The sequence below is a fragment of the Xiphias gladius genome, chromosome 7 (assembly GCF_016859285.1).
Source record: "Xiphias gladius isolate SHS-SW01 ecotype Sanya breed wild chromosome 7, ASM1685928v1, whole genome shotgun sequence".
Taxonomy (NCBI): domain Eukaryota; kingdom Metazoa; phylum Chordata; class Actinopteri; order Istiophoriformes; family Xiphiidae; genus Xiphias; species Xiphias gladius.
Genome location: NC_053406.1, coordinates 21,023,890 through 21,051,586, shown reverse-complemented (window position 1 = coordinate 21,051,586; position 27,697 = coordinate 21,023,890). Strand labels below are relative to the sequence as shown.

At 41.1% G+C, this 27,697-nt stretch overlaps 1 protein-coding gene across 4 annotated transcripts in view; it reads right to left on the bottom strand.

Annotated features, from left to right (window-relative positions):
* The window catches only part of robo1 (roundabout, axon guidance receptor, homolog 1 (Drosophila)), a 307,514-nt gene that overhangs the window by 137,785 nt on the left and 142,032 nt on the right, over positions 1-27,697 (bottom strand). For 3 of the 4 annotated variants that reach the window (XM_040130248.1, XM_040130252.1, XM_040130249.1), the window contains exon 5: positions 3,475-3,564. The exons of the other annotated variant lie outside the window; for it this stretch is intronic. In XM_040130248.1, the coding sequence (XP_039986182.1) occupies positions 3,475-3,564 (90 nt within the window). The remainder of the gene's footprint in view (positions 1-3,474; positions 3,565-27,697) is intronic. 4 annotated transcript variants of the gene reach the window in all.

The following is a 27,697-nucleotide window of genomic DNA, read 5'->3' as shown; positions in this document are numbered from 1 at the left end:
TTTTGTGGCATACTGGATGACACATTCTTAGGGAAGTATAAATAAGGCTTAAGGCTAATGTATACTTCAGTGAGAATGTGTCACGTGACAAAGTGTCAACCGACAGAACTGTGTCACACAACACTTTGAATTAATAGTTCAGTGATATCATATGTTCTCACTATAGCAGCCAGAGGTCAGGCTCAAATGAGTCTTGTTTATCTAGGTGCTTGCCCTTAACCTCAGTTCTCTCAGCAGGTACAAGTTTCTCAGTGAATAATCCTACATTCAATCACTAATGTGTGACAAATACAGTATTTTGGAGTCTGTGATATCTGTGTCTTGAACAACATCAAAACTGACTGAGATCTACAGTAGTGACATGTCAACCAAAACTTTTTCACTTAACAATAAATTAGGCTCGAGTGTTCTTAGTCTTCTCTCTCTTTCTCTCACTCTCACTCTCTCTCACTCTGTGTGTGTATACAGAAACAGAACAGGAGAGACTTCACTTAATGGCATCAGTTGGCAAGCCCAAAAGTGCAAGTGTGAACATGTTATAAAAGTCATACAAATACTGTCTTCATTTTTATCATGGGCTGTGCACCATTTATATATTCACCACAGAAATGTGGTACAAGAGCGTACATTGTATTGTGTGTGTTGATGGATATTTTCTCTGCTATCTATCAAATCTTTGGGATTTGTTCAGCAATATTAGCCTCCCTGACTCCACAGCACTCACTTAGACTTGTTCTCACATCACTTGCCTCTAACTCCGTCAGTACAGTGAATGGTTTGTTCTAGACATTCAGGGACCACCACTTTAAGAGAAGATAAAATGCGGTATTACAGCAGACTGGTCCCCTTTATTCTGTAGTCAATCAGGGATGACAGTGTGGCAGCCTTCGGGTCTCTCGTCTTCTCCTTATCTTTATTTCCATAACCTCACAAATAGAGCAGATCTCTGAAGTTGCCGACCTTTGTGATCTGTGACAAATGCAATGGTAGCTGTCAGTGGAGAGGAAGGATATGAGCACTGATGTGCTCTCTGAAGACACGCTCACCCTTTCATGTCAAGGCATAAGAACCAAAGACCCGTCTCCTCTCTGTGTGCTTGCCTGCCAAGCAGCGGCTAGCAAAGTGTAAGGGCAAGAGTTTTAGCATGCCTCTCTAATCCACTACCTTCAAACAGGTCAGTCCAATTTATTATGAATGAAGTTCTGTGCAAAGCTCTTTGATATCGGGAAACAATTTAGACCTGGCTGAGAGTCAATGCCTTGGGGGACCAATAAAAATCACTTTAAATGTATTACGAACTTCAGGTCAGCATGTGGTTCCTCATAAAATTCACAGTAGTCTGTATTAGTCCCAGGTGACTACCATGTAAGACATTACCATGTCATCGCCTAGTACTGTGCCAGCCATTTTTAGTTTTATATGAAGTCAAGAACGTCATGTTATAGTTAAATTGGTCCAAAGTTCTTCCCTCAACTTGACACATCTCTATCCCTTATTTCAGATACTACAGCAGGACATGTGTTAAGAATGACAAGCACATAGCCACCCGGAACTTACTCAGAAAATCAATGAATCTCTTTCCCCCTGAAGGTCACTGAGATCACATTGCAAAGACTCACAATTAAACACAACCAGGCACCTAAAAGATTCTTGGCTGTAACGCTTGAAGGTACACTCAATTTTCACCTTGGCTAAAACTGGCAGCTGTCAAGATTATCCTTACGTTCCATTCACTGAGTCACGCTCCCTGAAAATGGAGTCTTTGGCAGCTGCCCACTTTATTCTATCAGCGGCAGACTGAGGTATTAGGGCACATTAGTCTCATTTCCAATTCACTGACCGAGCCAGATCGCTTTCCTTCATTTTCATGCACAGATGGGATTAAATGGCCAGATTAAAGATGAACTCCTGGCACTGTGCTGGTCAGATTTATCATTCTAAAGATGAATACAAATGCAGCGAGGCAGATTTGACACTATTTTCCTCTTTTAAAGTCTGTTGAAAACCTGGAACTTTCAAGATATGCTGATGGAGAGTTTAAATTTAAAGATTCAAGTACTAATATTTGCTTAGGCTCAAACTTTTGAAATGTTTTCGCATTCTTTATAAAAGGCTCAGTGTGATACTGATGGTAACTGTATGGTTTTGCCAGTTACTGTCAGAGTTTTAAGAAAAATAAAATCTAGAACTTCCAAACCGCACACGTTGATGAATGTCATAACAGCTTTGCTAGTTAATTTGGACTTTCCTTTTCTGCACCTTCCTGAAGCTGTGTGATGTCCAGTAAATCACCAAGGGAGGTAGGTCTCCTTGCTGCGACAACAAACTGAGAATACTTTTTCCCCCTCGCTCTGGGGGAAGAGCCCAAAAAACCCAACCAAAACACATCGTCAGTAATTTTCTCCGGAACTTTTTCTTTTTGTGTGTGTGCTCGTCAGTCCCTCTGGTGAACAACCCCATTTCTGGCTCATCATTTCAGAGACCTCTATGGTCTGAGTAGACAAAGGCTACATCAACTCATGTTCTTGAAGTGGTGCTTTGTGCCTCCTTTTCCCACAATTCTCTTCCAACACTCAGAACTGAGAAACTCTTAGCAGCAGCCACAACGTGGAGATTGTGTTTAAATATATATTTGCCATGGAAACACATGTGGAAACTGGTGTCTAACACTGAAGTTTATTTATTCTATCCAAAGGCTTTTCAACTGTGTGGTCATTTCTGATTGAAAAATGTAAACAATTGGCTCCCCCAAATATATTTTGCAATCACTTTGATTGCTATTCTCAGTAAGGGCTTAACTGTAACTGGTTTGTATACTTTGTGTGTTACTTTGTGTGATAGACAACACATGCATTTACACTATATGTAAAAAGTTTCTCGTGAAGAGTTAAAAAAGTCTGACATTATTATTTTGATAAGGTTTGATCTAATGTACTAAATACTTCATTCAACTCATAAAGCCATTTCTTCATCTAGGATCAACCTATTATTATTTTTATGTACTGTATATATGTATGCAACAATGGCACATCAGAGATCCCCTTCAGAACATTCTTTAAGACATAAATTTACATCTAGTCCTTCTCTCTCATTGAAAAGTCCAGAACTATGAATAAATGTACAAATGATTTTTCATTTCAAAAGTTGTCTGGACACAAGATGTTTTGTGCTTCACCAAAAGGCCGTTCTAAGTTTATTTATGCAGGAGGTTTCAAGTTTCCACATCACACTCGTGTATGTTACATATTGACACAAAAATCATGCTTGGGTACACGCATTAAACTGAGATTTAAATTTATCACATTGAAATTTTACATCTTTGGCAGATGAATGCGAAAACAGCCTTCTCAAATACATCACTTGGCACGGTGAAGGTCAAACATCCAAGTGAAGTAACAAGTAAGCAATGCATTTTTGTGTGGAGGGAGAAGGAGGGGGGGAGTGTTAAGTATCATGGGGAAGCAGCAGCAGTACCTGTGTAGCCCAAAGAGTTGTCATCCTCTTGTTCTGTGGTGGGAGCTGGGGTTGCCTCTTCGCTGGCCCCTTCCTGAGCGACTCCCATCTCTGTCAACAATAACACGAAAGGGACTGAGAACCCAGACGCATTCTGCCCACTTTCCCCACCCATGGTCCAAACCTCCAGCCCTCGACATCCGTGGAACAAGCAGAGCGCAAACACACTAATAAGTGCCAGGTTCCATCCTTGTAAGCTCTGTCTCTGGCTGCAGAATTCAAGCACCCACATGGCAGTAAACAACCAAACATCCACAACCTCAGCAATTGTGTATAATCCAATCTCTGTGTCTTGGGCAAATAAAATGATAATTTTTAGACACGTGTCAAATCAGCCATTGGGTATAGATCCATTAAAACTCTGTGCCAGTGCAGTCTTCAGTCTTCAGCTTCTCTCTGTGCTCAGCAGGAGGTTGTCCTGTTGTCCTGTGTTCATCTTGAGTCTAAGTGTGCGGTTGTAAAACAGAGTCATCTCTACCGTATCAATAGCAGTAAGTGGTTGCACCCCTAAGCGAGCACAGGGGCAGGACAGAGGAGGGAGCGCCGGGGCACTTTCTGCATGATTGACAACGCCACTCTGCACGCACACATACACAGTGCACACAGTCCCGATGCAAATACAATGATGCATCATTAATTGCTAATCAGCTCCTTTTGATTCAGACTCGTCTTTGTGCCTGTGTCTTCTTCAGTGTGACAGGTTGAGCGTGTGTGACAGGCGGTGTGAGGGCGGGACAGTGGGGGGAGGCAAGAAAAAGAGGGGCCAAAAGGGCCGGGATATATATGGCTTATGGGGGAAGATGGGTGACCAACTGCGCCCTTATGATAGCTCTTTGGAAATAAATCAGACTCAGCCAAGCCCATTCCCTTTGTGTGGCACTGACGGGGGGTTAATTTGGGCAGGCTGGTTGGGATGGGGAGGTACGGGGAATCTTAATCAAAGTGCATCCAACCCCTTTAGCTAACTGAGTGGCAGTCTGTCGGAAGTAACTGTTTCCTCAAGGAGATCTGGCATCGCTTCTGATAAAAAGCAGACGGGCAGACAGAATTGTTCATTGGAGAGTGCTTCAGATCACCGGAGTGCGAAGAAGAGGGCGACCCATCATTCCATCGGCCCTGCCCACCATTAGACAATTGACAGCATAAATCAAAGCAGACTTTACAAACATAGTGATGACTCAAAAACCTCACTTTACAACAGTTTTGGACACAATAATAGCAAACACATAAAGACATTCAAAATGTAGTGATTATCTCCCCCCTGCTGCTCCTGTAGAGTGGCAATTAATATGACAGTTAATGGATCTCATGCTGGGCCAAACCTATTATCTGGCACTTCTCTGCCAGATAATAGATAGCAGTGTCTGACTGACTACGCTACAGGAGAGCAGGGCCCCTGTGTCACACAAAAATAACCATGTAGGTTACTCACAGACACATGCAGATGAATGAAGTGCAATTGTACACGTAGCACATGAAATGAAAACGTGCTTGACATGAAGAAACACAGACATCGGTCAGAGTCTGATGCGCTGTCTGACACAGCAGGATATATCTGGTGCTTTCAGGCTGTTGAAAACAGACAAATTAAACACAAATGCCACATCTGCTTCTGACAAAATAGTAGTTTGGCACTGATAGCAAATATAGGCTGGAACAATTATCAAAATACTAGTGTGTTCAAAAACGAGGAGTCTTCTTTTTTGGAAACACTTACACATACTCCCGCTACCAACCATTTACAAACCAAAATGCATTGAAGAGGTGTATGTCCAATGTTCGAACAATAGTTTGATACACTGATCGAGCATAGTAGCCTCATCGAAACACTAAAAAGATATAAAGCATATAAATTTCCGCAAGTTAATTCTTGACTTTGGAAAAGAGTAATAATCTTCACTCAAGCTCCACATTGTCACTGCCCTGTAGAAACCATGTATCTCCAAAACATCCTTTTTACATTAGGTAAGCAAGACATCTCGTTTTCAGACACTTAATAAATGGTAGAATCCTCGTCAAAATTGACAATACAGTTTTATTATGATAAATATTACTGTTAGGATACAATTCGTGACAAAGCGTATATTATCTATTTTCCGTGAAAGCCTTGTAAACTATATCTGGGCCTTTATGTCTTCATGTGGATTCTTCCTCTGTCTTGTTTCCTGGGTGGTCCACAGTCAGAGCTCCAATTAGTGACTACTTCAGAGCTCATTAACAGGTGGTGTACCCAGCTGCCCCTGGAGCATCAGGGTAGAAAGTCAGGACCTCAGTGTTGCCTCACTACTCCCTTTTAGCTTCAACACCGCCCCTAGCCCCAGTTCCCCTGTTGGCTAATTAATGGGGCACATGTGCGGATAACTGACTGCTAACCAAAAGATACAAAGGCAGGGCCTGCCCCCTTTCAGTCATTCCTACTGGGCCCCAGACTAGAAGTCCTGTCCCCCAAGTCCTCCTAAAACATGAGAGTATGTCCTCTTTTTCTGGGTCATAGGTCCTTCTTCACGGAATAATCCACAGTGCACCATGCAGGCTTTTGGCTCAGTTTTCAGACTGTAGTCATGCATTTAGCTCGACTCAAACTAATTACATTTAACTTAAGCGGCTGTTTGCAACACTGGGGCCCATGTGGACCCAGTCAGCACTTTAGCTGCTGTACAACCTGACATGACAATAAACCTGACGTCTAACTTATTGCCCTTGTAGTCGAGGTTGTTTAGGTTGACAAACACTAGGAGCTCTTAATAGATGTGAATGAGGAAGCTGAACAGACTAGCTGTTGTCTCATTGTTATCTTGTCATGTATTGGCAGCGCCCTGGCCGTGGCAGCTCGTATTAGTGATGGATGGGCTTAAAATGATGAGTGTGGGGAGTCTGACTCTGGGGCTTGTTAACAAGAATGACTGATTGTTTGCTGTAAGACAAGTGCCTTCACACAGCCTGATCAGAGAGGCGGCATATTTCTGTAACATGACCTCAGGCAATTTCAGTGATTAAATTGGTTTCTTAAATTGTTCTGACCTAACATCTGTTTACTTTTTGTCTGATGGCAGAGAGAAAGTATGAACAGCCAGCAAGAACGATAATTGTGGGGCAAGGCCAATGAGATTTCATGTGCAGCTGTCATTCTCAAAGCTGAATATTTAAGTGAGGTCTCTGCTCCTGACAATCAAACCCATAACACCATCTTAGTAGTATCTTCATCATTTTACACCTGAATTCAATAGTCTTCACCATTATTAAATACAGACAAAAGGAGACAAAAAGTACAAAAAAGTCTTTCAAAAAACTCTTTTTCAGCAGAACCCAGTCTGCTCACTTCATCTGTTTCCACAGCATCATTACATTACTCATTTCCATTTTGATTACACTTTCTTTGTTTTTTCATGACTAATGGAGTTTTAATCGGGCCTTGAGATAATACATACATATGCAGTGAGCACACACTGCTGGAGAGAAAAAGAAAAGGAAGGAGTAAAAGTGGATTAGAATTTTTTGTCTGTAGCTTCTGAAATGACTATAACCCTCTCTCAAAAAAATAAAGAGATTATGTATCTGCCTGTAAAAAAAAATTAAAAAACCACTTCTGGCTAAGAAATAGTCCAACACACAACACCCTGTAGAACCAGGCTAGCTTTTTCCCTCTGCTTCCAGTCTTTATGCTAAGCTAAGCTAGCAGTCTGCCTGCTGTAGCTTAATATTTACCGTATAGCTATGAGAGTAGTAACAATCTTCCATGCAACTCTTGGCAAAAAGCGTATTTCCCCAAATGTCAAACTATTCCTTAAAGGCAAGAAAAACACTGGATTTCCAGTAAAAAAAACCCAAATAAACGAAATCATGAGTAAGTGGAGCAAACACACAAACACACACGCACACCGACGTGGCATGAGCTCTACAGACTGCTCTTAACACATCATGTGTGAAACTCTGCCCTCACAATCACTGTAAAGTATACTAATCGCTAACTGATAATACCTTTAATTCAAAACATGAAATAATTACTATGCCTGAGTCATGTGCCATATGATGAATCACTTAAGAGGGAAAATGTATATACCATGTCATACATCATTACTGTATATATTTTAGGTTACAGTGCCAAGCAATACTCATACCCAGCAATAAAAAGTCCTATTTATGTTTGCATTATAATTGCCTGTAACATGATCTGCGAAAGGATTAATGTACAATTTATTAACCAGTTAAAGCATAAAGACTGACTTATTAGTATGCTATAAGGATAAATATGGCTTACAAACTGGAAAATTATAGACACATTTTATATGTTTTTTGAAAGTGTATGTGGCACTGAAAGATTAAGTGGAAGAAAGAGCAAGAGAGGGAGAGATCCGATTATTTCCAAGTCCCGGTTCAACTTCACACAAGCACTGCTACTATGTTTTCAACAGGTATTTTAGATTCTAGCCGTAATTGTGAGGAAGACAACATGCAATAATTAGGACCATATTAATTCCTGTGCAGTGAAAAGTACATTTTAGCAAATGGTAACATCAACATATATTGTTGATATTTTCACAAAATCCTGTGATGTCCTTAACCGTCACAGTCACACTGCTCATTGCTCCAGTGCAATGGCAAACAGATGACTATTCTTATCAGACTTGCCAGCTTGTGAGTAAATGGATGCACACAGGATTTTGTAGTGCATTCACTACTGCAGTCGTTTATATTGAATCTCTTCCCAAACGCAGTTTTGTTGGTTACAAAACCCACAGTGTGTGAAAACATGTGCGTCAATCCTGAAAGCCGGAATGTGACTCACCTCTGAATGCATGATTGGTCGATTGTGGTTAAATAAACGTGCAAATGTCAAGGAAGGGATATGTGCCAATTCACCTACTGATAGAATTGCATCAGCAGCCAATCACAAAAAGGAAAACAGAGAGACAGTTCCAGGACACATCGTGCCGATTGGCATGAAGGGTGCTAAATATTGCATGGTCACTTGACTGAACTTCTGCGCAATCACTCAGTGCCAAGCAGTCTCACAGTGAGTTAGCAGCTCACACTGTCACAGCTGCTGTCAGGGCAGTTTTATCCCTGGTGAGAATGTTAAATTGAAGGAAGGGCTTTTGTGAAACGCTTTCCACGGATATCTCGTTTCCAAATCTTTACATTATGTAGGATGTATTATTATGCCTACTTGAAAACTTTGCTCCTCAGCTTTGTTTAACAACCCTGACGTCAAATAAAGTCAAAGCGTGCAAGGAGTCTGAACGTACTCTGACATCCCGGTAGAGCTCAGTCCAAGCATGGTCCAAGCTGCCAAAAGCCCTGATGTCCATCTCTATGACACTGGAATACTTTCTCCGGCCAGAGACAGACACATTGAACAAACGGGAACAGAACGAGAGTGAGCGGGAGACTTGTCTTAGGTGAGAAAAATTAGCTCTAGCCAAGGTGAATGAATATTCTGAATGCCTGTTATGTATGACTCTGGTCTGGCATTTGCAGCTCATGGTCATGACTCATAAGCATCTTGTCAACATCCACACGACCACAACTGACAGACTAGTCTCCTTCTGTGACTTCTCCCTTTAAAAGCCGCTTCTTGCAAGTACCGTAACCTGCACTCCACTCAAATACCATGAGATTTCTCTGCATGTGGTGCCGATTTGACTGAGAAATGGCAGTCCATGCTTGTTTTCTGATACTACCACTTGGCCTTTATCGTTTGTTAGCCTTTTCTGAAAATATTCACCATCATCTTCACTACTCCAATTACAAAAAGGGTAGGAGATGAAAAAAGGCATTTATAAGAGAAATTGGAGGCTTATGACTATGGCAAATGAGTTCAGGGGCAGCGGAGCAGATAATTCACAATTTCCTTTCAAGGCTGTGGCACATTAATGACAACCTACAATGATGCTACCATTCCCTGTTCTTTGACTCACAAAGAGCAGGAAACAGCTCCTCACATAATCAGGCACATGTGCTCTAAACACAAACACACACACAGGCTCACCCATGCACACAAACAAATTCGAATGGAACAGAAGGAGCCCTCAAACTGAATACACATGTGTTTTTTGTATAAACCTTTGAAAATTTCGTCAATATCTTCATGTGAACAATTCGTTCCCAGGCCTAGAAACCAAAAAAGCAAGCCCCTAACCTATCATCCCTCCCAGCAACATTTTTCTGGAGCTGCTCAAATGACAAAGTCTGACTTTCCAGGCACAGGGAAAATTTCTCTTCAGCTGTTAGACTTAAATGAGATGCATTCCACAGCGGTGGTGACTGTTTTGGACCAGAAAATGTCACCACGACCATTTGACTTGTGACTCCAAGGTTTGTTTATGTGTTTAAAATTTGACTCTCCTGGTTGCAAGATAGTTGTTTATGATCCCCAGTTCACGTGCGTCCTCAGTGCCTGACAGAGTGCCTGTTAATGTCTCCAGGCTGTTTCTACCATCAACGTGAGCCAGGGGGAATTTTGCAACTTTTTAATTAGAGATCGAGAGAGGGGAAAAGATCCATCAGTGATGCATAACCGTCAAAGTCTTTGATGTAATGACACCCAGCTTTCAGTTCCCACTGAAAGCACTTATTAATCTCTTTCTTCTCTCAAGCTGTGTTATGGTCAAAACAAAGGAGCAAACAGTTAATACCTCTCCTTTTGGCAATTTCTTTCGTTGCTGAATAGCTACACTGACATACAATTTGTGCCTGACACCATGTTTTTTTTCTTCACATCTTCTTAAAAAAAAATTAAAAAAGACAATAGAGCTGCTTTTGAATAATATATATATGTATATACCTATACATACATTTATTGTCATATTTCCTTCAACTCTAGACTCTCTCTATATATTTTAAGAGAGACCTGAAGTCTTTTTATGTATATTTAAAATATATTAATATGCCAAATATACATTATATACAATTTATGCAATTTTATGACACATTTATGATTTTACAGAAACACTATAAAACCTCTTGATTCAAAAAAGATAATTGAAAACACTTTGATAGTTTCAGAAAACCAGTTAAAGATTAAGAAAATAACATTGAATCAATTTATGTACAACGATGTTGGCTTTAAATCATGTAAACTAAACTCTAAATTAAATGTATATTAGATGTAACTTTATTGTGGTAGATTCTAATGTCTTTGCTTTGCAGTCTCACAAAATGTAATCTATCTAAACATCACCATGCTAACATGCTCACAACGACAATGACAATGAGTTGATGTTCGGCAGGAATAATGTTTATATCAGATGTTTGGTCATCGACAGAGGGACTGGACATCCGGATCATTTTTAAGTGATGATGGCAGTGGATAAAAAGTTAGGGGATTACGAACGGGATTTCAATTCATCCGGAGAGGAACGTGAATGTCTGTGCGAACTTCCTTGGCAATACGTCCAACGGTTGTTGAGGTATTTCACTACGAACCACAATTGTCAACCTCATAGTGGTGCTGGAGGAAAAGTCAGGGGATCACCAACATCATTACTATATTATCATCTGGAAACAATGACTGTCTAATACAAAATTTCACATCATTCTATCCAGTAACAGTTGAGATGTTTCATCCTGGATCAAAATGGGGGGCTGACTGACTGACATTGCCATCCATTGCTATGATTCTGTTGCTAAAAATATAGAGCTGACAAATACCTACAGGTTTCTTGTTAACTTCACACATAGGAGTCCTTCTTAGGAAATCCACTTAGTCACTCTGTAATGCAGGAGCCTGGAACTAGTACTCAGATTATAAAAAGTAATTCATAATTGCACCACAGCTCTTCTCCAGTTGTTGTTTGGAAACATGCAGACAAGGTATTTTTCACTTAGCAGTTTAGTAATGACTTCAAGGCACTGATTCTGTTCATTTTTCTGTGATTGCCTGTTTCACAGTTCAGTCACCATCTGATCTGAAGTGAAGCAAATTGAACAAACAGCAGGTGCTATCTCCCTTTCCCAGCCTCTCTCTCCTTATGTCTACACACACACACACACACACACACACACACACACACACACACACAAACACTCATTCCACCGCGGATTGGTGCTTGTCAGGGAGGAACATGTGTATGCTAATTTACTGGAGCACACGCTAACTATTCACAGTCCAATGAGAGAGTGCAGATAAACTAACTTATGCTCTCAATATGTCTCGTTCTGATTAGAGGAGATGGAAATGAGGCCCCCGAGAAGATGCCTGGTGAGAGCAGTGTAGGCATGTGGCCAGTTTCTCAGCACTCCTGAAGAGAAAGCTAACAATCTCAGTAGACAGCAAGATCAATACTAGCAGCTTAGGTTGCAGAGGCTATGCCAGGATCTCAGTGCTACATGTCCACAGATGCGCAAAGTAGTTGATGAGACAACAAGTGGTCCAGAACATGATATGACATAACATGACAAGCATCGCTCTTCTTTTGTTCTAAGTTACATTAGTTTAGAGCTGGGAACATGGATGAGATGTCACTAAGCCTGTGGCATGACTTTGATTTTGGTTTATCTGACACAGGACAGGATACTCAGACACTTCTCAAGTGTGTCAAACAGTCATGCACAATTTGTGATATCACTTTTTGGTAAAGAAAACCCAGGCATTAATGTTTCAAACACCCACTTACTCACTGGAAAGGAATGCAAGAGAAGTTGTTGGTAAGCCAGCTGAGATTAGACCCATTCATGGTCCTGTCTGTTGTCAAAAGAATGCCTTGGGCATTGTCAGGATTGTTATATTGGGCTAAAAGAAAAACAGATGATGTGTTAAAATATACAGAAATGAAATTAATTTGGTTGTTGAGTAAAAGATCCCTTAGGATGAAGGAAATATAGTCTGTATCACCTAAGGCAAGTTTGGATAAATTCTGAAAGGATGAAGGCTGGATCAAGATTTATAATGTGAAAACTCACTGTCTGCTTTCTCTGACAGTTAAGGCATACATTTCCCCCCATGGAACTCGGAGAAAAACCCTTGTAAAGCAGTCAACTATATCTATTTTTTTAAATATCAAGAGGATATTTTAAAAACAAAATCAATCCATCCACCCCTCTACGGTTAGATAATGACTATTACTGAACAAGCAAATGGCTACTGACAATATGACCTCAAATCTGTAAAGCAACATTCTTCCATGCAATCTTCCAGCGTTCACCTCCTCAAATCAAAGCTTGTTTCCAGCGGATATCATGCCAGGGGGTGTTCAGAAGAACACATAATTATAGTTTTATTATTGTCAAAAAACAATTCATAAGATTTTTATTACACGTTTGCCCGAACTCATTTCCGTACAAAATCTTTCAGTATAATAATATATCTTTCAACATGTTTCATTATCATGTTCATCAATGTAATATAAATTTGTCTGCACTCTGTGAGGACAGCATATATTGTTGGCACAGGATTTCTCCATATGGCATTTAGACTGTTGAATGAATCATATACAAATGAATATATAGAAAGGACTAGATACCAGCTGTGGTAGGCAAGCCTATAATTCCTATGGAAATGACATCAGGAGTGGCATCATGTGGGACCATATGAGGTCTTGTTTGTTATCTTGGTTAACCCCTAAATTTCATGTTCCCCACAGTCACAATTATTCAAAGTGAAGTGTCAACTTTTGTTATCTCTTATTCTCTTATTGAGTCACAACGCTGCCTTGATCGTCTTCATGGGAAAATTAAACATTTCCATGGATGTCCACTCTCTAATCTGTAACTACTCAAATGCAGAGATAACTGCTGCTGTTACCTAAAGAAATGATACGAGATGAATCATTTCCAAGTGCTGCTGGTGTCAAATAAACCCTCCAACAGGCCTCTCGGACATGAGGGTTTTTGCCTCACTACAAAGCGGTGGTGTCACATGACGCATGGGAGTGCCGAGGCAACAGAGGGCCAAAAGGCTGTGAAAAGCGGACCGTAAATCCAGAAAACGCAAAGAAATGCAACAAAAGACAAAGTGCAACTCTCCACACCTCCTGTCAAGGCCTCACACAGCCCTCCCCTCTGTCACCCCTTCACCGCACAAAATCAGCCAAATTTATTGGTCACAGGTGACTTTCTGGATTGCAGCTACAATGTGCTACAGTGCATGGTGTTAGATTACCATCTGTTTGTTCTAAGCCTAAATGCATAAAAACATCAAGTGCGTTTTTATTCCACAGAAACTAGTCATTCAGTCCTTGGAAGTTGAGAAAGTAAAAAGGGGTTGCCCACAATAAAATGCCTAATGCAATCGTTCATGCTTTATTGCAGTAAATCCGAAGCATTGTAAATCACACAAGGCATCAACAACATTTTTGTTACATTCATGTGCTCAGGAGGGCTGCAGAGGGGGAAGCGAATGCCGTGGTGTCACACATCTGGTGGTAATATGTCCAATAGTGCCTTCATGTGGTGTGGGACTATTTCTGTGCCGTTACACTTTCATCCTGCCATAGTGCTGTATTCTTTGTAGGTCAGTTTGAAACATTACAAAAGAGAGTGCATCATCAAGTAAGCACATGTGGTAACAAGTCAAAACTCAAATTAAAAGAAATGCAGAGCCCAAATGCACGCCACTTCAGACAATCACCAGTTGTTTGTATCTTCATTTTGAAAAGACCGTGGATAAAAAGAAACTGTTCAGTATAATAACAAAGACCTTGTATCATTCCAGATTTCCAATTAGCAAATTAGAGGGGTTCATTTCGGGTTTTATGGTGTGAGGTTCCACTGTCATTCTTCATTAGTGCTGATTAGTGCCACTGCAAAGGCCGGGCTCTCACTGAGTCATAAGTTGTAGGCGATTCCTTTTTGATCCTCTATTCACACTGCACTCATAAAAGTCAGTAATATATTGTTATCTTTACACTACAATGATCGTGTTACAGCGAGTCAATGCCAACTCGTTTTACCAGTAATTCCCGGCTACTTCAAAAAGGCAGAGACGAAAACAAGTATTTCACACGGACCTGCTGGAGGTAAAATAGTGTCATTTTCCATAGTTTACATGTGCAACTGCTATATATGGTGAGAATGGAGATCAATTTAGCATTAGGGATGGAACGTATATTCTGCCTTGGATTCTGTTTCCCACACAGTGATGCCAATGGACGTCGACTTCAATCCTGAGGAAAATCTCCTCTCTGTCTGTGTTGCGGAAACACATGGCTCGAATATCTTTGCACAGATGCAAAACACAAGCTCACAGTTACCTAGTGTTTTATGGAGGAATGTATTTCCATCATGACTGTGCCGGTCGCTGGTAGACCGAGCTGGGGATTGTTGTGAGGAAATGATGTGTGCAAACACCGTGTCAGCCACGGAGGGATGCTGATGCACAGACCCCCTTAATTCCCACCATGGACGACCAACGACTGACACAGCTGGTGTGCACTCACACTGATGTGGTTAGCCCACTGCAGCAGCCATGCAGAGAGCTGAACTGGAATAGTTATTGAGCTGATTTCCAAAAACGTTCTGTGGGAGAAAATATGTTTTTTGTTCGTTTATTGCTTTAAAAGATTCTATGAGCACAAAGACTGTAAAAAAAAGGTATAACCATAAAATCCTTCAAATAACATGAAGGCTGCAGTTGCTTCCCTATACTTTTTCGCTCAGTTAGATCAGGTCTTCCATTAAAATTGTATAGATTTGCCACATGTGAATCATATGACATTGTTCGAGGATATATAGTCACAAAGCAGGAACTTCCCTGCTCCTATCTGACAAGAAGCAGCTACAGCCACTTCTGCTGGTGTTGCTCATACAACTCCACTTGCGCAACTCTCAGCCTCGATGTCTCTGGTCAATAGCGTGACCAAAACGTGTCTGAGACATGGAAAACAACACAGTGCCTTCAGCGTAGAGATGTACTGCTCTACTGAGGTGTGAGGCCTCTCCTATAATTACCACTTCATCGGTGAAGTAAAGGGAAAACAGAGGCCCCAGCGGATTTTTGTCTGGGATGGTAAACAGCTTGCACCGTCTTTGCTGTGGCTTGACCGTGGGCTTTAGTGCTATTAGCCAGACAGACTGCCTGCCCTCTACAGCACGTGTGTGTTTATGTCTGAGTGCCCTACAGTGTGTATTTCAGGAAACCAAGCAAGGCTGTCTCATCGGTGAAAATGATAATGAGAGATCTGACAAACAGTACTTTAAACTGAACTCATTCTTTCTTTCACACGTGAATATTTTAATGTGTATGCAGAAATCTGCAGAAAGAGTTGAAGTATTTCTTTTAAACTACGGCAGGAAGCAAAGCAGTTTCCAGTGAGAGCATTCATCAGGTAAGAATAAAACGGTTCACACTATTCTGGTCAGATACACCTTCCAGTATCACCAAACTGGAAGGACTCAACACTTGAAGATACTTTTTTTCTGTTACTTCAATAAAGGTACAATTCTTTATCAAATTCATCTGCATCTGCTTGGATTTGGTACCATAAGAAGCAGCATATCATTGTTTGGTAGCTAATTCATTAACAAAAAGTTCCTTTTTAATTTTAAAAATTTGATTTACAAAGTTTTTTTAATGCATACTTTAAACTTTTTGATTTACAGCCTATGATGCTGTGCGAATCAAACTATGAAAACTTTTTTCAACTTCAAATTATTTTTATTCAAACTTCAACTAAACTCAATATTTAAAAAGCAACCCTTCACAACTCAAGAAAATCTAATTAAAAGTGTTCACAGCAATCTTTACATTAGTTATAAGAAATGACATTACCATTAAGCATAGTTACTTATACCAATACAGTTTGTGAGCCATTATGTAGACTGTTAATTCCTGACTTCCATTTGGTCTGCCATACCATACATTGTTTGAGAAGCAGCTAATCTGGACAAGAAAATAAAATAAAATAAATATTGGCAGCCACTAAAATCATCTCCACTATCCATATTTTTTTTAATTCTGTATGTATGTGGTGTCATGTTATGCAAATGCAATTGTGATACAGTTTCTTAGCATCAAACCTGACAGAAATACCCAGAGTAGTTAAATGTCTACTAAATGAATGACGTCAAGGTATTGAGTGTCAAGACTGAAGCAGAATACAAATGAGAAGTAAAACCATGTGTTTTTTCTTAACATTTTATTTGTCATTTTATGTGTGTCCGATCCAGATGTGCAAACCGGGGCATCAGTATGTGCAAACATTTGCCTGTAAAAACACTGAAGTGAAAGTGGCGTGAAAAAGGAGGAATAAAACATCAAGGAGTGGTACCACTTGATTTTTAACCTCGAAAGACCCGCTTCAGCGCTTAACGCCCCCTTGACCCTGCAGAATCCACAGAATTCCAGACCCCTGTGCTTTTACTCTGGCCCATGCCTGTCAGAGCCCCATTTTTATGAACCATGCCTGATCACAGTGTCCACCTGTTTTTCCACTTCTCTCCCAAAAAGTTTCAATTCTACTCATAATTAATGGCATACAAGGTTTGTGTCCCTCTGCGTGAATATAACAAGATACCAGGTGCTGCATCTCTCAGCGCAATACTCGTAAAAATTGAATACAGTGACTTTCTTTACAAGATTGTAAAGTCAGCAAGAAGTAACCACAAAACCATGCTTAGATGATGCATTATTAGGCAGTTCTCTGTGAAAGTAACACACAAATATTTCTAGTTTATTTTTCACACATACTGGGAGAGTCTTACATTTTTTGCACTACGGTAAGATAAATATTCAGACATTACTGACCCTGAGGCCCACTCTCATTACATCCCCACCCTCTCCCCTCTCCCAGGCCGCCGCACCACTAGCCGACCTTCCACAGCATTGTTAATGACCTTGTGTGTGACATGCAGTAACAGATTCTCTGCTCATTGTTGCCTAATTAAAATTGTCTGAGCCTCAGAAAAGTACAGAATGACCAAAAAAAAAAGAAAACATCTGGGCCTTGTTGCTCATTAACACCTGTAATAGGGAATTAGAGCGTGATCATGAATAATAATTTAAAAATAATGTTTTTAAATTAGCTTTTAAAATTGGATAAGATTAAAAATGTTCAAATATTACATACGGAAGAGCAGTGTTAGATGGACATGGAAGAAAGACTCTGATATTACAGTAGGATGAAAGATTTGGACCTAAGTCTCATGGGATCCAGTCTGTACATCATGCAGTCCTTATACAGTGAGACATGTGCAGTAATTGTTCTAATTGCCTGCGAGGGTGCACTGTTTTCCGCCATGTTTTCTGATGACAGTGTGTCTGTGGTTAAGACTGTCTGGACTCCAACTGGCCTCTGACCCAAACCGCAGGATTCAGTCCACAGCTCATTATCACTCATTCATTCCCTCTAACTCCACCAGGCTTGAACGTCACTGTTGCCATCTATTGGATACATGATTTCATAGCCCCGCATATGCGACTCCCATGGAAAATGATTCATGCTAGCTACAGCTAAAACTGATATTTACAGAGTAATGTTGGCACAGTTGCAAACTTGCTCATAAGGAGGTCTCATCAATTCAGGCAAATTAAACCAGAGACTTATCCAGGCCGGACCCTACTGTCTAGGCAAAACATTCTTTCAACTCCACATTGCTCGATAATTTATCATGATAGTTGTCCAGGCGGTACTATTTTTGTCACGCAAACCACAAATGCACAACAGTCTATATCTATCCACTGTATATCTTTATTTATTTTTCTTGCGGGAATAAACCGCAGAGATAACCAGATTCTAAACAGCATCGTTGGAAAATCTCTGCTATATCTAACAAAAAAAACAAGTTTCTTGTACTTTGATTGAATTCTAAGAGGCAGACAGTCAAATCGCCGGGGCTGCCATTAGCATCCAGAGCAGAGTAAATCAGCTGTAAATCACATAATCTTCCTCATCCATCACAAGAATGAGGCGATGACAGGGAGAAGAACCAAAACCTCAGCGAACAGCACAAGGCAGGGGGTTTGCTCCGTGGACTTGCAAGTACAAGTTGGACCAAAGCTCATTTTTATGCATTAATACTGCAAATATACTGTATTAATTATGGATGATGATGTCATTTTAAAAGAAGGTCAGCCCATCAGCTCGCAGCAACAAAACTAACCCCCTCCTTCGGAAGTGTCCAACAAATTGTTGAAAAAACTCAGAAAGAGAATATGGGAAAAGCAGAGCGTAAAGTTCCAGACATTACAGACAGGACTGCACAGGGGGTCATATCTAAGCTGTGCGGACCCGAGAGACAACTGGTCGCTACAAATAGAAAATGTGATATTTTATTTATCAAGTACGCACAGTCAGTCATTCACATACACACACTTAAACACATGCACATCCTAAACGCGCACGGACACACACACATCCAGTTTCATGTATTAGTCCTACTGCGGGTTTAGGTACTGGCTAGTGTGCGTGTGCGTGCGTGTGTGTGTGTGTGTGTGTGTGTGTGTGTGTGTGTGTGCGTGTGCGAGAGAGAGATGTTGAGACACAGAGATAGAGATTGCCTGTCTACAAGAGCCAAGGAACTGCACATCATGCTCTGCCAGAGAACTGCTCTGTCTTGCACAGTCTTAGAGGAGATTTAGTCTCAGGTAGCAAATAATAGCTGGTGACATTATCACTTATATCAGCAGGCTGCCCTCATGCATATCACTATATTCCTCGTGGGCTGCCAAATAGAACCTTTGTGTGCAGACTGCAGAATGCCACAGCCATGTATCCAAGACATGAGAGAGAGAAACCCATACACATTTTTATAGGTAACGTTTTTCAGATTTTAGTGGTTATTACAGATAACAGATGCTGGACAAGATTAGAAAACACCACTACCACAAAAGAAAGGTTGCAGGGATTCTATCATAAAATGGGATTGGATGCAATACAAAAAGAAAAAAAAAAAAAAAATGAGTAAGACACATTATAATGATCAGAATTCTATTTCGATTTTAACCGCAGGAGCATGTTCCAAAATAAATATGTTCCTGTTAAAAGTCCTGCTTACAGTAGGGTTGACATTCATAGGGATGAAGGACTATTATGGGAACATTTAATCCTACATTAACAGATTTGTCGGCCATTTTGGGGCAGCAGAAACAAGCTAACTGATAACACTAACATGTTATCAGTTTTTATATGTTAAGCAAACCTGTTAGCAAACAATTGCGTATTTACTTATCCAGCAGATACGTAGCAACAATAGTATTCATTTGGAGTCACCTAGCAAACGTAAGTCCAATGTTCACTCTCCTTTTAGCTCTGCTTTTCTCTCCACCAACTCTTGAAGGAAGTATCTGGCTCTTTAGCAGGTAAATGCTCCACTGTGTTTTCTGCTGCATGTGTGGTGAAAGAAAACCAAAATAGTGAAGTTTTGGGCTGCAAAACGAACGGACTTTATTTATGCATAGTCATTTGATCCATTGTTAATATAAAAACAGATTATAGCAGCTTTAAATTTAAAACACCCAGTAGCTAAAGTTGCACCATTGCCAACAAGTACGACAGGCCTTTGTCAGAAAAGCCTTTTTGAAACTAATTTAAAATGTGTTCCTGGACTCAGAGCTGTAATCGAAAGCTGCACTGCAAACTCTACTCACTTTTGCACTACGTCACTGGTGCAAGCAAGTACAGTTTGGGATCAGAGTAGAGAACTCTGAAATATGTGACAATGCTCAAGCTCAAGAAGTAAATTTTACAAAAATAGTCTCTCCTATTTGTTATCAACAGCTACAGATCAAAGTTTTAATTACTCTATGATATATTCTAAAAAGTGCGCAAAGAGTTTTGCAGAAGTGCTTGTAGGTTTTTGTAAAAAGTTTAAAGCTAATATATCACTTCCAACTTGTAATTTGGGGTGGACTGGAGTCCTATAGAAATCCAGATAGAATATTTTCAGATATCAATCTAATGAACTGAAGATATTGTAGAATCCATGATTTTGTTTTAGCAGCAGGTGCTGCTCCTAAATTTCCTCCTATACCACCGCTCACTGAAACTCATTTTTGAGCTGTGTTGATTTAGACATTATTAACAGTGAACGGAGAAGAAACTATGGGATTTGAGAGCACTATTGCACTTTGCAGAATTGGCAATTGCACGCTCCAGTGGCTAAATATAACACCAAACTCAAGACTTCCAGTGTCATTGCCATCTAAACCTGCAAACGATATCACTTTTCATGCCACCCTGAGACCAGCTCATGTCCGGGTTGACTTAGTGCCTCTTCCATTGCATTCCAGTCATTTAATCTTGGAACAGTATCAAGACAGCGATCTCCCTTTAACCTCCAAAGAGGGGACGGACACAAAGGGACACACTCCCCACTTCATCACTCAGTGTCAAGCAGTAGTGGCATGCCAAACAATCCCATTAGCCAGCAGCCAAAAGCCTGGGGACAGCAGCAATGTCCTGAATCAACCGCAGCTCTCTGCCCATTTCAACATCCTCTCTTCTCCCAATATCCATGCTCTCATGCGTCAGCATATATAATGAACTCCGTCAAAGCTACACTCAGCTTTTACTCTGAGGACATAGGCAGCCACATCACTCTGAGTAGCTTTTTACAACTCAACACTGATCAATTAATGAGTACGAATGAGACTCAGAGATATTCATGCTGGAATATTAGAGTGATGATGAGAGAAAGGAGAGCGCAGGGAGCGGGATTATAAACTATGAATTGCAACTCACAGCAAATCCAATAGCAGAGAGGCACTTTCACAGTCACATATATATATTGATACCTCCTAAAGCTGGCAACACACGCCAAGGTTGCTGGCCTCATATATATGATTTATTTTATTCTCATATCAAGGTGCCTGCCACAGAGAAACGAGCTGAGACTTGAAAAGCAACCAAGTAATCAAAGTAGCACGCAGTGTTTGGTGCTGCTTGCATCTTACAGCACAAGTCCAGGGAACGTAAAAGATTAGTGAAAGAAAGTACAGGAAAAAGGGATATTTGACCCTGCTGGTCTTCTCACAAGCTGAAAAATGCAAGAGGAAGAGAAGGAAAGAAAGAAAAGAAGAAGGAGCGAGTAAAGTGTAGCAGAGGGAGGGGGAGTTACTCACGGCTCCTGTCACCTTTCCACCTCCAGCTTCCCTTGTACTTCCCTGAGCCATCCCCTGGTAAACAGATTCCACTCAGCACCTCCGCCAGCACCACCAGCAGCAGCAGGGGCATCCGCCCACTGGCCATGCCTGCCTCTGAAGCTTGCATTGGGGCTACAGCAGAGTGTCGAGGGCCATGGGGAGTGCTGTATCACACTCAGTCATACACACAGCTGTATGGAGAGATCCAAAACAATAACAAGTCCTCCTCGGCTTCCGCTGGAGATTTCGCCCTGGGCCACAACAGTGAAGCCCCAGAGGTGTCACACACTCACCGCAGACAACCCCCTCTCCACCTGGGGGATTGGAATGATCCTTCTGAAGGCAATGGCTTCAAAGACTGAATGTAATTCCAGCATTGGTAGACATGCAAAGTAAGCCTGGATTTCTGGAGCTTCACTCTGAAAAATTGATCTTGTCGTTTTCCTCCTTTGCACTCTTCCTCTTCCTCTTTTCAGTGCTTCTTGGAGTTAGGGAGGTATTTATCGCAGTCCTGGTCAAAGCCTCAAGCTGAGCTCAGTAGTAACAGCTCCCATGAGCAGAGATAACACAGGAAGAAACGGATTGTTTTTCCTCTTGCAGAGCAGAAATTGTTCAGGTCACAGGATGGACCACTGACACTGATGGTGACACATTCCTGATCCAGCAGCAGCCAACTCTTGTCACCCACACCAGGCACTGACTGAATAAGTGAGTGTGTCCAGGAGTGTGTGTAAATGCATGTGTGTCCTCCCCCTCTCCCTCTTCATCCAACTACCACTCGTCTCAGATCACACGAGGCAGTGTTGATATGAAAATAAGGAATAAATCACAGAGATAGTTCACTACAGAGCAGCCTTGACTTTGTCAACAGAGCATCTGAGAGAGAGACAGGGACAGAGAAAGAGAGAGCGAGAGAGAGAGAGAGTGTACATCTACGAAGCAAAGGAGGGAGGGAGATATGGAGGAGAGAGACTGAGTGAGACAAGCACGAGGGGTGTGAATAGCAATTTCTCAAGTGCAATGGCTCTTGCACTTTTGCACGCCTATGATGCTCGTTCATCGGTGTATTTTCGTGGTGGATACCCCACAGCCTGGCTGAGCTATAGAAGGGTACGGAGACCAGTCTGACGGTGTTAACGTGTCTGCGACAGTAAATCTGGAACTGATGCAAATGAACACCTACAACGCAGTTTAGAGTGGATGTCTGAATGAGACCAGCTGAGCAGATGTACTGTTATTTACTGTCATTCATTAGTTGTGTCTAATTCCCCGTCGTGAAATCACAATCTGAAGACAACTGACACCTGACGTATGCCATTACAGCTCATTGCTGATATTATTTTCTTTGCATGTACTGTAGGTTTGTAATGAGCCTGATATATGTACCTTGATTGGCTTCCTTTTAATGATGGCATGGCACTAGGTTGGACTAAAAGTAAGATTAAGTTTAACCAACTTTAGGCTGATTTATGTATACTTTAAGTAGTGGGAATGTTTAAGCACTAACAACCTCAACCTTTCTGTATGCAATAAATTAATCACATTCTGTAAAAGCAGATAGCAGTCTCACAGTTGTTTGCACCTGCAAAACATTTTTCAGGAAAAAAATATCCTAAATACTCGCACAAAGTTATCACATATTTCTTTTGCCGAAGTGTCTTACAAATGCATAATCTATATTGTGTTTAAAAGGTATAAACTGCAAACATACACAGTATGCACACACACAAAGGCATCGTACCCACACCATACAGACAATTTTTGTATAAAAAAACAAGCTCAGCAAGTCTGGGTTTAGAGTTGCAGCGCTCGTTTCCTCTGCCTGCCCAGGCTGACAGAAGGCAGGTGAGTGCAGGTTAACGTGGGAAAACTGGAGGTGTCAGCAGCACCTCCCCCCTCTGCTCTCACCCGTCTCTCTCATATACCCTTCCTTGCTGTTGCGAAAAAAGCCGTTACGACGTGTAAACTGCTCCTAAACAAACATAATACAATCCAAATGAATAAGAATTTATAGTGGGTGATGCCAACGTGAGAATGAAGAAACAAGCACGAAATATAGTATGCAAGTCTCCCTCTATATATACTGTTCTCAGATTAAGTCTGATTAGCCGATGTTCTTATTTTGTTGAATAGTGTGGACAACGCCTTACAAAAGTGTCCCTATTCGGCAGTCATGTAATCCTGATGTAGTGGCACACAAGGACCATGCTCCTGGAGATGTAATTAATCACGTTACATTAGCCACTGATGGAAGTCTGATTAAAACAGCTCTCTAATGATTAGGCCTGTGGAATAATTACCATTGCAGCAGGGACAGGCCACTTCAGCCCCTCAGGACGCAAATCTAACACTCACTCTACCTGCGAAATGTCACTGCTAATCCCAACTGCTTAGACACTCGGACAATGCAATGCAAATTCTATGCAGGGAGAATAAATGATGTGGCAAGCAACAGCAGAGGCAGCATTTGCAAACTGTCTACAGGTAGACTAATGTGTATGCTTTAGTCTATCTTTGTTAATATGCAGCCTGAGAAAGAGATTAGCTTCATGTTTACAGAGAGCCAAATATACCACAGTTGGATAACATGTCTTGCAAATACATAACTAACTTTCTTTGTCAGTTTTCAGACAATAGATACATTGATTACATCAGCGTCAGCGCAGTTATTATAGACTTAAGTTTTGTTCTTTTGTTCTGTACAGTTGCAAAGGGGGCAAGAGTCAGCATGAGATTCCGATGTCACTAAGAAACTGCTGTATTATTTTATGGGACCCTAGCTGAACTGCACATGTGAAATGCTAGTGGTAGTGCAGTTTCCATTTCTTACTGCTTTACAATTCAAATTGCTCCCATTCAGTCATTTCTCAGCAAACGCCGTTGCTAACATGCTATGTATCCACTGTGTTATTTATTTATATAAATAAGTCGGTACATATTAATCACAATCGTACATGTAATTCTAATATGCATTAAAATATTATATCATAAAATGAATTTCTTTGCCTGACATGGCTGCTCTATTCTGTGTGTATAACATTTCGCCGTGATGTCATTTCAGCTGGCAAAAAAGCACCACGGCTGTGTGGGAGCTTAACCGAAAAAATAAAACAGAGCACAAATAAATCACATTCATACTGTGGAACATATTACTCCAATTCACTCACACAATCACACATGGTTACTGGGTCTGCCATTTTTGCTAATAAACATTAAAATAATGGGTAGCCTCACAGCTGGTTTTCATGAAACTACTGCCAAGCTACATATATTTTTTTCACTTGTGTTTTCCAAACTCAAGTTGAGGACATTTTAACCCCTAAAAAAGGACAATGGGAAAATATGAGGTACAATATATCTGAGAAACACTGTCATTTGGTCGCTGATTCAGCTGATATGCTCATCCTGAACTCAATCTAAATGTTGTATAGTGTGGAACAGCCTTCCCTTGCCCTCCCTTTATCTACTGCATTCGGCAGAACTCACAGGTGCTACACACATCTTGTCAGCTGTGGGGCTCCGCAGGGTGAAACCTCGACTTTATCTCGCATCCTCCGCACATTCCCAGCTGTCTTGTGTCAACAACGAGCGTGAGTCGTCTTTCAATTTGTATGCTGATAGCAAAAATAATATATATAAGCTGCCCCGTGCTGAGCCTCAACCATATTGTGGTGCGAAAGGATGGAGGCAAGGATAGGGCACAATTATCCTTAGCCAAATACCAGGCCCCACACTGCCCCATATCTCCTTTTGCGATAAGAACAATTCTTCTCCACCTCTGTGACAAGTCTTTGTGTAAGGTTTTATGCACAATTAACCTCTGAGAACTATGTCAAAAGCTTGTAAAACCTCCTTCCTTAAGAACATCACCAGACTCCTTCCCAGTTTCAACCTTATATACAGAGGAGCCAGCCTTCAAGGCTAAACTACTGCAACACACTCTTCCCTGGGATCCTTGGCAGAAGTCTCCGGGGACTCCAGCATATTCGGTACAGCCCCGCTAACCAGAGAGTCAAAACACTATCAAACCACACCTTTTTTTGTACCAGCTATTGCCGGCTCCCCGACTCATTCATCTGACTGTTCAGTGCAGCTACAGACTTGCCTGCCCGAGAGATTTGCTCACCGATCCTCAAAACCTCAGATCAAATGACTAACTCAGGGACTAAGCATGATAAAATGCCTATGCTTAGAAAAGTATTAAAATGCTTAGCATTAGTATTATGTCCTTGCACTTGTGTAAGTGGAGCAAAAGTAAGCTACGTGTTCTTTGTGGCTGGAAAAGTGCTGTGTAATGGTGTTGAATGAGCTGGAGGGAGAACCATGCACATATTACTTTTAGACAGTCAAAAATATTCTCTAAATGACCTTGTGCATAAGAATGATTGTTGAAAGTTTCTATGTCGTTTTAATTTTAACATTATCCCTTTCTTGAGTTTAATATTTATTTTTTGTCAAGCAGAAAGCTCACGCTAAGAAAATGTAATTGAAGATCACTGCACGGCCGCGTTCTCGGAGCATACATCGCTCACAACTCAGCCACCACACTGCCTCGAAAAATTAGATCCCCTTCATGTTGTGCCTCTCTCCCCCATGTCGGCATGGTGTTTATGAAGCGCGCATTCTGGCCAACGTGATTGGACAGCAGGGTTGATGGGTGGTATAAAGACACCCAGCAGGGATGAACAGGCGGAGGACTGGACATTAGTGCACAGCTTGGAGCACAGCAAGGGTTTCGGTGGGGCCTGGCGCCCACTTTCTGCCACTCAAACGAAGTCACGCATGCAGGGAAAAATAAGAAAAAGCTGGCCCATGGGCAAACCAACTACTCTAGAGTCAGAAATTTCATTTTGAAAACTTGAAGATTTGACTTTCTATTGTTGGACTTGATACAAAGAGAGAATGGTTTTTGATCTGAACGTCCAGCAGCAATACTCAAGTGGAACCCACAGCAGGCCACATTTTATCCTCCAACAAATTCTGCTGTTTTTCTTTTCAGTATTTTATTGTGGTGCTGGTAGGTGGATTTTGTTATTGTTAGAAAGAGCAAGGCTGGCTGTTTTCCCCTATTTCCAGTTGCTAAGCTAAGCTTACTGGCTCCTGGCTCCTGGCTCTAGACATGAGACTGGTATCAATCTTCTCATATAAAAAGGAAGCAAATAAGCATATTTCCTAAAATTTCTGACTATTCCTTTAAATTATTAGCACCAACAGTGAGCCACATTTTTCACTTCGATCATAAACTTCAGGATATCTGCTCATTTATTTATTGGGAGTGATATTAAATTTATACTGCAGTATTTGATAATCTGTTACAATAACAGTTCTCATTGCAAATTTATGAAGTTAAGCACAGTAAATCTGAATATGTGCTTCTTTAACTTTATAGTACAATAAATTGCTGTGCATTTGATTAGAAATTTAATTATAGCGTTTTCTGAGGAAGGCAGATGGAGCATAAATAAGCCATCAAAATTACTCTGTGTGATGACAGATATGTTTTTCAACCTACATAGCAGAGTTTCAAGCAATTCATATTTCATTACTGTCTCACCCTCAAGATGGCACCGAGAAATCAGGATCCATCCACATTTATAGAGATGGATTGTCAACCCAAGGTAAGAGTTACTGCATGACACACAGCACAGTGACATCTAATCTACAGGTTGTAAATATAGTTCAGCATTGGATCTGCGAGCACTGGTTGCTCCGGTGTGTGTATGATCTTTGGGGGAGTGCAGTAATACTGTACTGTACTCGGAAACACTATATTAGTGCATCTGCTGCAGTGTCTCTGCTGTTTCTGAACGAGTTATGTCCAGCATGTAGGATGATAAACAGGACCACACCCAGCATTCCCTGCATGGCCAGGTTACGATGGCCCACTCAATCAACACCACTGTCCCACCCACACCTCCAGCCCCTATCCGTCTTCTCTGATACATGTACATGGCCTCTCCCCTCCAACACCACTATCCGATCAATGAGAAGTCACAGGGGGGAACTTGGTTGAAGGTTAAGTGATCAAAAAGACATGGAAGGAAACAGACCCCTCCACACTCGGTTTCTGTACATACAAATTTTCAGTCTAAATAAAAAAATTTGCTTTGATCTTGTTTATGTTCACTCACATACTTCCCATCTTCCCCCGAGAAACAATATGGTGAA